Source organism: Hyperolius riggenbachi, chromosome 2 (genome assembly GCF_040937935.1).
Source record: "Hyperolius riggenbachi isolate aHypRig1 chromosome 2, aHypRig1.pri, whole genome shotgun sequence".
NCBI lineage: Eukaryota > Metazoa > Chordata > Amphibia > Anura > Hyperoliidae > Hyperolius > Hyperolius riggenbachi.
The window spans coordinates 29,031,453-29,047,712 of record NC_090647.1 but is presented as its reverse complement, the minus strand read 5'-3'; the positions used below and the strand labels follow the sequence as shown (position 1 = coordinate 29,047,712).

The 16,260-nt window shown below is 43.6% G+C and overlaps 1 protein-coding gene across 1 annotated transcript; it reads right to left on the bottom strand.

Annotated features, from left to right (window-relative positions):
• Nucleotide 1: 1 nt before the first annotated feature.
• Nucleotides 2–15,709, bottom strand: LOC137544729 (olfactory receptor 4B13-like). The gene is made up of 5 exons (XM_068265821.1): nt 15,614–15,709; nt 14,657–14,810; nt 11,351–11,519; nt 2,903–3,830; nt 2–49 (listed from the first exon to the last, which is right to left on the bottom strand). Exons 1-5 carry the CDS (start codon nt 15,707–15,709, stop codon nt 2–4), a joined length of 1,395 nt encoding a protein of 464 aa, XP_068121922.1.
• Nucleotides 15,710–16,260: the final 551 nt, after the last annotated feature.

The following is a 16,260-nucleotide window of genomic DNA, read 5'->3' as shown; positions in this document are numbered from 1 at the left end:
GCTACTGGTCTCCACCTTCTCCACCAACGATGACGATGCCTGCCAGCGTCTGGAACACAGGAAGCAGGTGAGTAATTACTTGCACGCCGCTCCTGTCTGCCACTGCATATCTGGAGGGGAAAAGCGCCAGAAGGAGGGGACCCAGGTGAGGGAGGGTGAGGAGGGGTCTGACCCCCGTCCCCGCTGCTGTCCCCATTGTCCCTTCTACAGCATTGCTTCCTCCTCCTGCTCATGGCCTCTGTGGGAGACCTTGGCGACAAACCCCCCTGTCTGTCACCCGGTACGCTATGCCCCCTAGCACCCAATAGCAGGAACACCCCCTGTCACCGATGACTGCGTATGGCCAGCAAGGTTACTCAGGGATCCTGAGCACATATTTCAAATAAGCCATTGCCAAGATTTCTAACAGTTATTGGCAAAGACAGCCAATAAAAAATAAAAAAAAAACACAAGCCCATAGCTATTTTTGTGCAAGAAGCCTTCAATTAAAAATAAAAGAAAGAATATTAAGACTGCAGATACATTTTAGGATAAAGAAAGAAGATTATATAACTGAAATTATAATGCTCTTAAAGTGTAACTGTCGGGCATAAAATCAAAATCAAAAATCAATTCTTTATTTTTATCTAGTAAACAAGTAATAAGGATGCTAATCAGGCAATCCAAGCATTAAAATCACTATTACTTTTCTTGTTGATAAATGATCATTCCCCAGTTTACCTGACTCTTATTTGGTACACACAAAATTTGGTACACAAAAAGGAAGTTGCAGGGCATGCTGGGTTGTCCTATTTTGCTTCTATACTTTCCCCTCAGACTTAAATAATGCAGCCTGATTGGCTGAAGCCTCTTTCCCTCCTGATTTCCCCTCCCACACCTCTGTTCCTCTCTGATTGGCCAATATTTCTCATGCTCAGACAATGCACTTTCTACAGTGAAAGGTGGGCAATGCATACACAATCAGGCAGAGGAGAGAATGGAGTAAATAATATCAGGATTGGCTTCAAAATTGCCACAGTTAAAATGTGAAATGCTAGGAAGGATTTTCTCTTTCTTTACTGTAAAAAAATCACTAAAATCAAAACGTGCACAGTGCAAGACATCTGTTATGCAAGTATTTATCTACTTATTTACGTGTCTTTTTTTCTAAGATAATATGGCTGACAGCTCCTCTTTAAATAGACTCTATAACAAACCCCCTCCCTTCCCCCGTGGGATGCTTACCCCAGGAGGGGGAAGTCTCTGGATCCTGGTCCTCCACAGCCTCCGGGATCCAGCACTGACTCCCCCAAACATACAACCAACAAGGATGTTGGCTGTAGTGCAGGCACAGTAGTACCTGCAATATTGATTTTCAAGGGGAATATTTAATTGCTGCCATTCTTGCACTGGTAATGGCACAAGCCTCAAACCTGGTACAGTTGGTCATTGGGTGACTGGGATTCATATTTATAAAAGTGGGTGGAGCCTAAAAATGCCAATCAAAAATCACATGTCACTTTTCAAGGAGAAAATTAAAATTGCTGCCATTCTTGTACTGTTAATGGCACAAGCCTCAAACCTGGCACAGTTGGTCATTGGGTCACTGGGGTTCAAATTCAGAAAAGGGGGCAGAGCCACAGCCAATCACATTTGTTTCATTTAGATGCAAATTATTGATGCCAAAGACCGCAAAGTTCACAAATTAGGTCATTGAGAAATTGAGTAATTGTGTGTTAGGGTTAGAAAAAGAGGGTGGAGCCAACACTAGCCAAATACATACCCGGGCAACGCCGGGCGACCAGCTAGTATTTATATAAATTAAATAAAATGGTAAGTAAATGACTCTTTACAGAACTGGTTTGCTAAAGGCACCCACGGTAATGAGGCAGCGGAGAATCCCATCTCCACACGGATCTGTGAATGAAAAATGTTTAAATTCTAGATGCGTAAAATTTGCCAATAAAACAATATTACCTCAACTGAGGACCTTAGGTATAAAAGACGATTAACAGGACGATGTGACTCATGGGTCTTACCCACTTCTTGAGGTAAAGAAAAAACAGGCGTTAACTGTCTGGAGGAAAGGAGCACCTCAACTGAGTGCCTCAACCAAGCCAACCGAGCCTCTTACATCAACCAAGGGCTTAGGATATTTTTATTGGACACTCAACAGGACAACGCATTTCACGGGTCTTACCTACAACTTCAGGTAAAGAAAAAACTGTGTCTTGGCGTTATCTGTCTGGAGCAAAGGAGCGCCTCGTGAGGCACAAGCTTGACAAATTTTGCACACATAGGCCCATAGGCCACTTTTTCTCCTGGGTTTTCTCCAAGGTGATATTTTTGTACCTTGTCAATAAAATGCCTTTTAAGCCACCAGAAAGCAATAAAATACTCAAAATTATTTTGATAGTACATTGTCAACGACTTTTTTGGTACTTTTTCAACTTAAAAGTGCAAAAAATTATTTATTAAGAGAAGATGAAAAATGATCTCCTAAAAGAAAACTCAAGAGAAAAGGTGTAGTGCATATGGGCCTTGGGCCATAGATTTTTTTTTCTACCATCCTATTGATGTGATCTTTAAAATTTTCTATTAGACAATGGAATCCTGAGAAAATGTGGCACACTTTTAAACTATAATTTTATTTAAGTTGGTAAGATATTAAAAACCTTTCAAACGAATAAAAAAAAGTTAAGAAATAAACAGTTACGTTAAGAAATTAAAAGTTAAAGCCCTCTTTGTTACTCAGATAAGCAATTTACCAAATTATGGAACACATGGGAGAACATACTACTAGTTTCTGTGTATGTTACTGGTTACAGTTCATTTGTCCAAATCGTTTTTTTTGTTTGCCACTTTTATTAAACATATTTGATGCCTGCAAACAACATTTCATCCATGTTTGGCCAGAATGTGCCTTCCACAAATATTGGACGACTTTTATTTTCAGGGCTTGGGTCCGTATTCCATAGATAAGAGGGTTGCATAGTGGTGGGAACACCAGAGGTGTTGCAGAGAGGAGAACATGGGCAGTCAGGGAAATTTCAACATTTCCCAGTCTATATCTGAGAACAACGAAAAGAAGTCCAATCAAAAAGACAGAAAAGTTAAGTAGATGGGTCACAAGAGTATGGACAGCTTTCTGTTGAGACTCTTTGGAGAGTCTCTGACAGACAACAAATATCCTTAAATAGGAAAAAATGGTGACCAAAACTGTGAAGACCAGGTAGATGAGGAATATCGTGATTGAAAAGACACGGCTAGTGGTAGAGTCTGTACAGGAGAGGACCACAAGGGACATGTTCTCACAAAAAATATTATTTATTTTATCTCCACACAGAGGAAGGGCCTCTGTCAAAAGAAGGGCAACAAGAAGAATTACCAAGGTCATCACCCAAGATCCAGTGATTAGCTTCACAACCTTCTCAGTTGTCATCAATCTGACGTAGTGCAGAGGGTGGCATATAGCCAAATAACGGTCACAGGCCATGAGGGAAAATGTGCTCATTTCAAAGAGTGCAAAAAGGGAAACACAAAGAGTTTGAATGAGACAATTAATACGAGAGATAGTCTTTGAAGAAATGATCAAGTCAAGTATTAGTTTTGGGAAAAATGAGGAGCTACCAAAAATCTCATTGAGGATTAGGCTGGCAATCAGAATGTACATGGGTTCATGGAGGCTCCTCTCCTTCACGATCACCAATGTGATTACGCCATTGATTGCCAAAATAAATAAATAGACTATTGTACAAATGGAGAAATAGAGTACATTTTGCTTATCCATCTCCATCAAACCAAGAAGAAGAAAGGTGGTGTTAATGTTGGACATATCCTGCAATTTCTTTCTTCCAGTCCAGACCAGAGATTAAGTCATGACTGACTAATCACATCATCCTACATAACTAAAAAAAAATATTTTAAACCTTTTTTTTTTTGCCTAACTATTTAAAAGTTTTAGAGTGTTAACGCAAATCTGAAGTGAAAATAAACTTATTGTATGTGTAGTACGGATAAGAAAAAGATCAGTGGTCGCAAAGAAAATAGTCTGAATGGGTGTGCTAGAAGTAAGTTAAAAAAACTTAAGTTGTTATCTATGCAAAAGAGCTCCTCTGAGCTAGTCGGTCAACTTGATCAAACTCAGTCCTGTTTTCTGAAGCGCATAAACAGCCAGGAAACTGTAACGGTAACCATACATCTAGCGATGATGGGAAGATTTGACCAAGAGACAAATCTCTCTCTAATCAGCGGGAGATTGAAACAGAGGAGCCTGTGGAGGAATGCGAACACTGGGAGAGGAGAATGGGAAGGCACTATAGGACCCGCGGCCTTCCTCTCCATAGGTGAGTAAGTATCTGTTTATTTTTATTCTCACTTCAAACTTGCTTTAAAGGGAAGATCCGCGGTGGGGGGAAAAAAAATAAAAATGCACATCCACTTACCTAGGGCTTCCTCCAGCCCGTGGGAGGCAGGACGTGCCCTCGCCGCCGCTCCACAAGCTCCGGGTCGCCTCTGGTGGCACTCCCGACCTGGCCAGGCCGGCTGCCAGGTCGGGCTCTTCTGCGCTCCAAAATGCGCCTAACGCGGGCGCGCTGACGTCATCGGACGTCTTCCGGGCTGTACTGCGCAGGCGCAGAACTACTGCTCCTGCGCAGTACAGCCCGGAAGCACATTTTGGAGCGCAGAAGATCCTGACCTGGCAGCTGGCCTGGCCAGGTCGGGTGTGCCACCAGAGGCGACCGGGAGCTTGTGGAGCGGCGGCGAGGGCACGTCCTGCCTCCCATGGGCTGGAGGAAGCCCCAGGTAAGTGGATGTGCATTTTTATTTTTTTTTCTCCCCACCGTGAACCTTCCCTTTAAAATGCATGTGGATTCTAAACTGGAAATATGACAGTATAATGCAATGTTATAAATAAAGCTATGCAACTGAAATTTAGTAGCAAAGAAAATATACTTTTCTTTGCTACTAATGTTCTGTTTATTATCAGGAATACTATCAATAGTACACCTACAATTCATTATCATATACGTTTATTTTCACTTCAGATTTGCTTTGAGATAATATAGGAAAAAAGTGACATCAACGATTATTCATTATTTGATGATTCTTCAATAGTATTTGAATGATGAAGGTGCTCTTGGGACAGTGTAAGGTTACTAGATTGCCAATATAAATGCACTTACCTAATTACTTTTGTGAGGGAAGCTTGTAAGTTGTAAAGGCCTCCTAACCCCCTAACTCTGTATAATTGAATGAATAATAAAGTTTGTTGAATAACAATATGCGTATGGTTAGCCAAGAGGGGCATTCTTATTTCTCACTGACCATGGATAATGATGAACATGATACTTGTCACCCATTAGTGTTGAGCTCAAATTTCACAGAGTCGTAATTTTGCATTGAAATTTGCAATTATAATGCAAAATTTCTGGCAAACTCATAATTATTTTGCGTATAAATGTAATTATATTCCGTAATTGCAAGATTATGCGTAATTATGCAAAAATGCTGAATTTGATTCTGTGGTTTTTGAGAAAATTGATTTTAAAAAAATTTAAAGGATGATTGTTTTTTAAAATCTGCCAAACGACATTGTGTTGCGGTACACTTTACTAGAGTTGTTGCAAACATAGAATTTTCTGTTTGCGAAATGGTGAATTTGAACTTCCGCAAATGTTAGCGAACAGGCGAATCTGGCGAACCACCATAGACTTCAATAGGCAGGCAAATTTTAAAACCTACAAAGACTGTTTCTGGACACAAAAGTGATGGAAAAGTTGGGACCCTCTGCAAGTTTTTGACTGCTCTCCCATCCATGAATGAGCTTCATGCCTGCGCTGTACCACGAGGTCTCTCCAGCTTGGCTTTTTCATTTGGCCAGAGTGTCTGTGCCTGAGCAGTGCAGGTGCGCTTGTTCATGGAGGGTTCAGCAGTTGCAAACTTCCAGAGGGTTCCAACGCTGGATCGAGGGTTCTTGAGGAGGATGCAGGAAGTAGGGATGCTCATTCGGATTCCGCGGAAATGCAATTTCCGAAATTCCGATCGGAAATTGCATTTCCGCATCGGAATGCGGAAATCGGTAATGCAAGTGCGGTAGGCGGATTTCCGCCGGAAATCGCGGAAATTCCACCCGACTTTAACATCAATTTTCTCAAAAACTATAAGGTCTTTTTTGAAAACTTTTGCATCTTGTTCACAAGATTCTGTTTAATAAACCCTGAAAATTTGGTGTTTCTAGGACCTAAGGGGGCTTTGCTATTAACCGCTAAATTCGGCTGATTTTTACTGTAATGTAAAATGCAGAAAATCCGCATCTCCCTATTTTCTGCATTTTGCATTACAGTAAAAATCCGCCGAATTTAGCGGTTAATAGCAAAGCCCCCGTAAGTCCTAGAAACACCACATTTTCAGGGTTTATTAAACAGAATCTTATGAACAAGATGCAAAAAAAAAGTTTTCAAAAAGAAGTTATAGTTTTTGAGAAAATCGATGTTAAAGTCGGGTAGAATTTCCGCGATTTCCGGCGGAAATTCCGCATTGGAATGCGGAAATCTGTAGCGGAAAGTAGAATCGGTAATTGGCAATGGCGGAATGCGGATTTACCGCGGAATCGGAAAATGGCATTTCCGACCAACCCTAGCAGGAAGGCACTGGAGACACGGACACTTCAGCACCCCAGCAAGCGGACAGGGAAAGGTACACTTCAGCACCCCAGCAAGCGAACAGGGACACGTACACTTCAGCACCCCAGCAAGTGGACAGGGACATGTACACTTCAGCACCCCAGCAAGCGGACAGAGACACGTACACTTAAAGAGAATCTGTATTGTTAAAATCGCACAAAAGTAAACATACCAGTGCGTTAGGGGACATCTCCTATTACCCTCTGTCACAATTTCGCCACTCCCCACCGCATTAAAAGTGGTTAAAAACAGTTTTAAAAAGTGTGTTTATAAACAAACAAAATGGCCACCAAAACAGGAAGTAGGTTGATGTACAGTATGTCCACACATAGAAAATACATTCATACACAAGCAGGCTGTATACAGCATTCCTTTTGTATCTCAAGAGATCATTATACACAGGCAGTGTGCATAGAGGGGCCAGGAGGGGGGAGATGCATCACAGAACCACAACCTTGAAGAACTTGGCAGCCTTCCAGACACAGGCTGACAAGTCTGACAAGAGAGAGATAAGTTGATTTATTACAGAGATGGTGATAGTAGAACGTGCTGCAGTAAGCCAGAACACATTAGAATAGCTTTTGGAACTTGTAGGATGATAAAAAACAGGATGTAATTTTTGTTACGGAGTCTCTTTAAGCATCCCAGCAAGCGAACAGAGACACGTACACTTCAGCACCCCAGCAAGCAGACAGAGACATGTACACTTCAGCACCCCAGCAAGCGGACAGAGACATGTACACTTCAGCACCCCAGCAAGCAGACAGAGACATGTACACTTCAGCACCCCAGCAAGTGGACAGGGACACGTACACTTCAGCACCCCAGCTAGTGGACAGGGACATGTACACTTCAGCACCCCAGCAGGCGGACAGAGACACGCACACTTAAGCATCCCAGCAAGCGAACAGAGACACGTACACTTCAGCACCCCAGCAAGCGGACAGAGACATGTACACTTCAGCACCCCAGCAAGCGGACAGAGACATGTACACTTCAGCACCCCAGCAAGTGGACAGGGACACGTACACTTCAGCACCCCAGCAAGCGGACAGGGACATGTACACTTCAGCACCCCAGCAAGTGGACAGAGACACGTACACTTCAGCACCCCAGCAAGTGGACAGAGACACGTACACTTCAGCACCCCAGCAAGCGGACAGGGACACGTACACTTCAGCACCCCAGCAAGCAGACAGAGACACGTACACTTCAGCACTTCAGGAAGTGGACAGAGACACGTACACTTCAGCACCCCAGCAAGTTGACAGAGACATGTACACTTCAGCACCACAGCAAGCGGACAGTGACATGTACACTTCAGCACCCCATCAAGCGCACAGGGACACACACACTTATTACCCTGCAAGAGAACAGGGACAGGTACACTTCAGCACCCCAGCAAGCGGAAAGGGACATGCACACTTCAGCACCCCAGCAAGCGGACAGGGACACATACACTTCAGCACCCCAGCAAGTGGACAGGGACACGTACATCTCAGCACCCCAGCAAGCGGACAGAGACATGTACACTTCAGCACCCCAGCAAGCGGACAGAGACACGTACACTTCAGCACCCCAGCAAGTGGACAGAGACATGTACACTTCAGCACCCCATCAAGAGAACAGGGACATGTACACTTCAGCACCCCAGCATGCAGAAAGAGACACGTACACTTCAGCACCCCAGCATGCAGACAGGGACACGTACACTTCAGCACCCCAGCAAGCGGACAGAGACACGTACACTTCAGCACCCCAGCAAGCGGACAGAGACACGTACACTTCAGCACCCCAGCAAGCGGACAGAGACATGTACACTTCAGCACCCCATCAAGAGAACAGGGACACGTACACTTCAGCACCCCAGCAAGAGAACAGGGACATGTACACTTCAGCACCCCAGCAAGCAGACAGGGACACGTACACTTCAGCACCCCAGCAAGCGCACAGAGACGTACACTTCAGCACCCCAGCAAGCAGACAGGGTCACGGGGAGTTCACTAACTTGCGCTGCACGACGCGTTTCACTGGACTCCACTGCTTCCTCCCTTTGGCTTGCAACATGCCTTCCAAAAGACCTTGTTTCTAGGTGAAGTCAGGAAAAATGCACCTGCTTTTCAGCATATGTACTCTTTACACAGTATATATAGAGTAATGGTGATGAATCTCGGCCCCTATATGAGGAGTTGATGAAAACCCCAAGGAGATCGATTCTCCAAGCAAACAGCGATGGTGAGGAGACATCATTAGACTGTACTCCACCTTGGTCCTCCCCGGAGAGATTTGACTCACAAAAGCAATCCAGCATGTTTGCATTACAGCATAGCCAGTAATTCATTTTTAATGTGAATTAAGTTAGGCATGTAATAAAAGAGCAACCTTACCAAAGCTTTGATGTGGCATGCAGGGACAGGCAATAATGTGTAAAGACAGAATTTATATATGATGATGATGGGTTATAGAACAGTGCACTGAAGCACATTTTTAAAATTATGATTTTACTTTGGGCCTATTTCCACTTGGACGTCGTGTCCGTTTCCGAATGCGATGCAGCAACCGTGTTCCTGCGATCGCTATAGATGTGCCATGCACAGTAATGTGCCATACGGTAAACTGCAGCATAGTGCAGGGATAATGTCCTTTAAAGTGATTGGACCCGCAGGGGCTCAGGGCAGGACGAGTGGAGCCAATTAGCAGGCAAAAGTTTGTAGCGCTCACGATGCTACTCTGATAAGGCACGTTAACTCTCATAAGGCACACTATTTGTTTTAGTGAATTAACCCCTACATGCTTTTGGATGGTGATGTTAGCGCAGCTCCAGGATAACGAGGGCTGGTACATTGGGTGGATGAAGTGGGGGAGGGGTGATGGCCAGGTCAACCAAGGAATGGGGAGTAGCTCAGGTGGGAGAATTTGCATGGGGATTTGTGGGTTTGGCAGAGGGTTGGCGTTTATGGCACCAAAACCTCTGTGCTTATAGGTTCCCAAGATGCACATCTTGCCCTGTTCTCACCTTATTCCTGGCAAACTGCCACAGCAGTGTTCTTTTTTTTTATTTCACTGGAGGAGTATCTTGCCCAGTAGGTGTGTTTAGAGATGTGCCTCTGAGCCTCCACACAGTGAGAGAGTTATCTTATCTCTTCATTCCTTAAGTTACCTCCTCTGTAGTTAAGTTACCTCCTCTGTAGTTATTTTCACACACAGTTAATTAACAGCCTGTCTTTAACTCTGGAGTTATTTTAAGTATTGAAGATTTAACCTAAAGACGGAAGAGCTAACTTTAGGTTTGCCTGAGGTAAAATGTTTCCTGAATGCTAATAAGGCAAGAGAAAACTTACCTCCACACAGTGAGAGAGTTATCTTATCTCTTCATTCCTTACGTTACCTCCTCTGTAGTTAATTTACCTCCTCTTTAGTTATTTTCACATGTAGTTAATTAACAGCCTATCTTTAACTCTGGAGTTATTTTAAAGGACTTCCGAGGCCAAAATCCGGGCCCAAAACATAAAAAAAGTTAGCTACCTTCATGACTTTGTAGGGCACGGAGGACACCGTCCGCGCCCTCCGTGCCGTTCCGCCTAGTCCCCTCTGCTGAATAGCCCCCCGAAAGGCTGCGACCCCACGGTCCGGGTCGGCATCTTCTGCCTCCATAAAGATGGCCGCCGGAGCTGGCCACGGCTGTGCAGTCCGCATAGCCGCTACTGCGGCTGCGCAGCTCTAGGGCCAACCCCCCGATCACGTAACAGGCAGCGGGGATCGGAGGGTTGGCCCTAGAGCTGCGCAGCCGCAGTAGCGGCTATGCGGACTGCGCAGCCGTGGCCAGCTCCGGCGGCCATCTTTATGGAGGCAGAAGATGCCGACCCGGACCGTGGGGTCATAGTCTTTCGGGGGGCTATTCAGCAGAGGGGACCAGGCGGAATGGCACGGAGGGCGTGGATGGCGTCCTCCGTGCCTTACAAAGTCATGAAGGTAGCTAACTTTTTTTATGTTTTGGGCCCGGATTTTGTCCTTGGAAGTCTTTTAAGGATTGGAGAGTTAACTTAAAGACAGAAGAGTTAACTTTAGGTTTGCCTGAGGTAAAATGTTTCCTGAATGCTACATTCCTCATCACCATGGTGATAACTCTAGAAACGTTATTAAAGACAGGAGATAAGCTTAGTGAATTGAGGCCATTGACTGTATGCTTCCCCGTACCCGACGCAACGCGAGCATATTGAGCAGCAGCAATTTCCTGATCTGTTAGGTTGCATTCCTTTCACAGGGAACATTACGCAATGCTCATTGTGAACGAGGTCTAAGACAAAATGGGGCCCTATACAAAATACTGTATTTGCATCTCACTGACCATGCCTAAAAGCCCATCTCCACTACATGCAAATTAGTGTGCATTTTCTGCACACAGATTCTCATCACAATGTATTTTAATGGGCCTGCTTCCGTTGTATCCAGAATTCACATGCAGAAAACATCTGGACAGCAGTGCTATGAAATTTCAGATGCGGTTTTGCATTTTTACGTGTTTTTGTGTACGTCAATAGAGACAAAAACAAGGATAACATTTTTTTAAAAAATTGGTGATTATGCATGCAAAAAAGGAGCATACACATGTGATTTCAAATATGCTTGCGATTGCGCGTCCAGAAAATAGCATGCACATTTTCATGCTTGTAGTGGAAACGTACCCTCTCATACACACGAGATAAAAATCTTTGTCAATAATCCTTATAAAAAGTTTGCAATCGACCTCCAAAGATACCGAGCAAAGACATTTGTCTCGCAGTCTTTCAAGTTCCTCCCAGCGGATCTGGTCTGCTGAGTCGACTTTGGTTTGTTCATTAAAGGATACCACAACTGAAATGTGACATAATGAGATAGACATGTGTATGTACAGTGCCTAGCACACAGATAACTATGCTGTGTTCCTTTTTTTCTTTCTCTGCCTGAAAGAGTTAAATATCAGGTATGTAAGTGGCTGACTCAGTCCTGACTCAGACAGGAAGTGACTACAGTGTGACCCTCACTGATAAGAAATTCCAACTATAAAACACTTTCCTAGCAGAAAATGGCTTCTGAGAGCAAGAAAGAGGTAAAAAAGGGGAATTTCTTATTAGTGAGGGTCACACTGTAGTCACTTCCTGTGTGAGTCAGGACTGAGTCAGCCACTTACATACCTGATATTTCACTCTTTCAGGCAGAGAAAGAAAAAAAAGGGAACACAGCATAGTTATCTGTGTACTAGGCACGGTACATACACATGTCTATCTCATTATGTCACATGTCACTTCGGGTATCCTTTAAGCAAGGTGTGTACTGCATCTTTTAGATCTTACAGATCATCTTGGGGGAAGAGTGCATGTATGAAGGAATTTGAACTTTCTCAACTGGATACACATGCACATTCAAAGGGATTATATGTGGTCTTTGGCTTAAAACAAAACATGTACTGTATATATACTCGAGAATAAGTCTAGAAATTTAGGTGTGACTCCGTTAATAAAAGTATAGGGGTCAACTTGTACATGAGTCACGAACAACACTGAGTAATGTGTGTACTATTAGGGCCCATCCACACTAGAGCATTTTTCCGGCGATTTCGGCAAAACGCTCAAGCGCTGGTGCTTTTTAAAGCGCTAGTGCTATGATACCCTATGGGCCTGTTCTCACTTGGGCAGTTTGCGTTAATCGCCGGCGATTAATGCAAATAGCCAAATGCAAACGTGTAGCCTGCACCATTTTCAGGCGATTTCCCAGCGATCGCGGTGCTATAGAAGCGCTACACGCGATCGCGGAAAAATTGCTGCAGTGTCCCGCAAGCATTTTGCGCTATTAAATGTGAATGGGGCTTAAGTGACATTTGCAGCAATTTATCCAGTGGTAAGGCCTTGTTCACATGTAAAATCGCAATCGCTGACGCCAGCGTTTTGCGATTTTATGTGCGATTATTTTCTAGCTCCTCCTGGCGCTTACCTGCGCATTGAGATTTTTTGTAAATCGCTTTGCTAAGCACTTTTGCAGAGTGATTTGTTTTCTCACTTCCTGACGCAAGTCAGGAAGTGAAGTCTTTGACCCAGAAAAGAAGAAATACAATGTATTTATTCTTAAAAGCACTGGGGAAACCGCTATATAAAGCGCTTTTTCAAGCATTTTGCGGTTTCTCTATACCTTCCATTGAGCCAAATCACTCCAAATATGGTACAGGCAGCTCTTTGCTGAGTGGAAAGCAGACAAAACGCACTGATACTAACACTCCCATAAGGAATCATTGCACAAACGTTTTTAGGGCGATTTTAATAATCGCCAGCTCTTAAAAAAAGGTGAAAACACCCTTATTGTGACACTTTCTTGATAAAGAAAATGCCAAGAAAGCACAGGTCTGATAGTCCTGGCCACAACAATTAACAAGGAAAGGAGGAGTTATGGGCTGCACTTAAAGAGAAACTCCGACCAAGAATTTAACTTTATCCCAATCAGTAGCTGATACCCCCTTTTACATGAGAAATATAATGATTTTCACAAACAGACCATCAGGGGGCGCTGTATGACTGATTTTGTGCTGAAACCCCTCCCACAAGAGGCTCTGGTACCGTACGGTACTCTGGGCAAACTGCCACAATGTAACAATGTTCACAGACAGGAAATGGCTGTTTAGAGCTGTCTGTAACAGCCAAAACAGCTAGGAGCAGCTACATAACTTGCCCACAGTAACAATGTCACCATGTAATACATGTCAGAATGTGAATCTGGGAGAGGAAAGATTTTACAATGAGCAAACACTGACTAAATCATTTATACATAATTATGGTAAAAATGAAGCACTTTTTTTATTACATTATTTTCACTGGAGTTCCTCTTTAAGGGACAGGTGGGGTTAACGGCTGCAATACTGATACAGTGCAGTCATTAACCCCTCCTGAGCCCCAAGTGCAGCCATAAACTTTGCTGGGTAGACTTATACTTGAGTCAATAAAAAATTCCAGCTTAAGAGAGTCGAATATTGGAGTCAACTTATACACGCGGTCAACTTGTATTTGTGTATATACGGCATATGTTTATGTGTATACTCTGCCTTTTGAATGATCAGTCATTTAAACCTTTAGGACAAACCTATGCAGCAGACAGGTTTGCTGCATAGGTCCTCGGTTTGCAAAGATTTTTATTTGAGGTGTGTGTCCAACTTAATGCTGAGATGACTAAAGCCAGTAATAAGTGGAGTGGTTTTGCGAGATAAATCTCATGTTAGCATATTGAATCCAATGCCTAAAGCTGCGCACACATGTGAGATAAAAGTCTTCGAAAAGCAAAAGATCAACAACAACCAATTGGCAGATAATCTTTGTAAAAAAGTTTAGAAAAGACCTCCAAAGATTTTGACAAAAGATATTTGTCTCTCAATCTTTCGAATTGCTCTTGGCAGATCAGGTCTGCAGACGACTGTTTATTAAACAAGGTGTGTATGAGACCGGCAGATATTTCTTAACTGTTGTGTGCACAGCACAGGTGCGACCAGGAAATAAATGGACTACAGAAGCATTTATCTGGTCTTTTGCATGAACTGATCATTTGCATGTGTGCAGCATCGTTAGTAAGATCCGTCATTCAATCCTTTCTGGCAAACCTATGCGGCAGATTGATTTCTCGGTTTGCAAAGAATTTTTCTCACGTGTGCATCCAGCTAAAAAAGTGTTACGTTTAGTGAACTGTAGTGCATCAACCCAAATGTTGGTTTAATATACCTGAATATTTCTTATGGATCTAAGAGCTGGGACTCATTAGGGCGTTTTTCTCTGCGTTTCGTTATCTGGCGACAATCGCCAGCAATTCCCAAAAACACTTTGCCAATGAAAGTGGGTGGCGGGAAGCCCACTAGTGCGATTGCAATTATGGTTAATTGCAATCACAGTAAACGCAGCATTTTTGAGTGCATAGCAGTTTTGAAAAACGGTTTGGGGAAAGCGATTACAAATTTAAATAAAGTTATTTATACTTACCGTCTGTCTGGATGTCTGGCTTCTGTCCCTGGTCCCGCCCCCTAGCAGAGGAGGCCACAGGCGCTTCTCTGATTGGTCCTGGAGGAGCACCTATGACCTCTTCCTTTAGGGGCAGGGTTACGAATGGAAGCCGGAGATCCAGACATCCAGACCCCTGGTAAGTATAATAAAGTTTATTTAATAAAAAAACAAAAACGAAACAAAACCCACACACACATAAAGACACACGCACGAAAACCCCCCCTACCCACCAGCAAACCACAAATCGCTAATCGTAAGCGCTGTACAGTTTACTGTACAGTGGTCCTAAGCGCCGGGAATGCGAGCGATATCTCCCTGGGAATGGCTGCAGCGCTGTGTGCAGATTTTAAAGCACTGCATGGATTCCTAGTGGGTTCTAGGCTTATGGCTGGTTTACAATTTACATTTCCACATGGGTTGGTGGCAGGAGTACTGTAGAGAAATGACAGGTCTATTACAAAGCAAACTCAGTGTATAGAAGAAGATGAAGATGAATAAAATAAAATGAAGAGAATAATACATTATTTATAAGCATTAATAGTACAATAGAGCTTTCCAAATAAGGTACAGCATATTTTTACTAACTGTGATCCAAATGAGTCTTTACAAAACATAACTCAGATATATTGCTATATATGGATATAAATGTAATGTTTGCAGTGGAATATATTATCAACAACAGGAGGGAAGAGAAAGGAGAACACAAAGAAATAGGAACTGTAATAAGATATAAAGATTAAACTTTAAACTTAGCTGCGACCGCGGCTAGCAGACTGTTTTCCGCTGAAAGGGGAAAGAAATCCCTTTTGTTTACCTTTTGTACAGCACTGCTATCTCTTCATTGTGTCATTAACATCTAAAATCATATGCTAATATTTAAATATTTTTATAAATGGTATACCTTTTTTTATGGACTGAATGTAGCCCCTCGCCTACAGAGAGCCAATAACTCCTCATCTGGACATATGGGATGATGGAAACAGCGTGTAGCTTCCCCATCAAGCCAATACCAAACACCATGACTTTCTGCATTCTGGTGAGAAGGTTAGAGATGCCCGAACGCTTTGCCGGCGAGCAGTGTTCAGTGAAGATCAGGTATTTGTGCTCGCCGCGAGCACTTGGTGCTATTCAACCCGCCCCCATACATCATCATTGGGCTAAACTTTGACCCCTCACATTACAGTCAGCAGGCACATGGCAGCCAATCAGCCTGCACTCCCTCACAGACCCCCGTCCCCATACATCATCATTGGGCTAAACTTTGACCCCTTACATCACAGACTGCACTCCCTCACAGACCCCGCCCCCTATAAAAACGCTGCAGCGCCCGCCATGTTCCAGTCTGTCTTTGGCTGGATTAGAGAGAGGAAGGGACAGAGCTTGCTGGAGATAGGGAAAGCGTTAGCTAGGCATGTTTATTTTGATCTTCACTGGCTGTTTGTTGTTTAACCAATTATGGACCGACGCAGTACAAATCTACGTCGGGCGGGTGGCGCTGCGGTTCTGACCAGACGTAAGCTCTACGTCCCATTCACCGCACGCTCCCGCACGTTCCCGCCGCTCTCTACCCACTGCAATGTGCT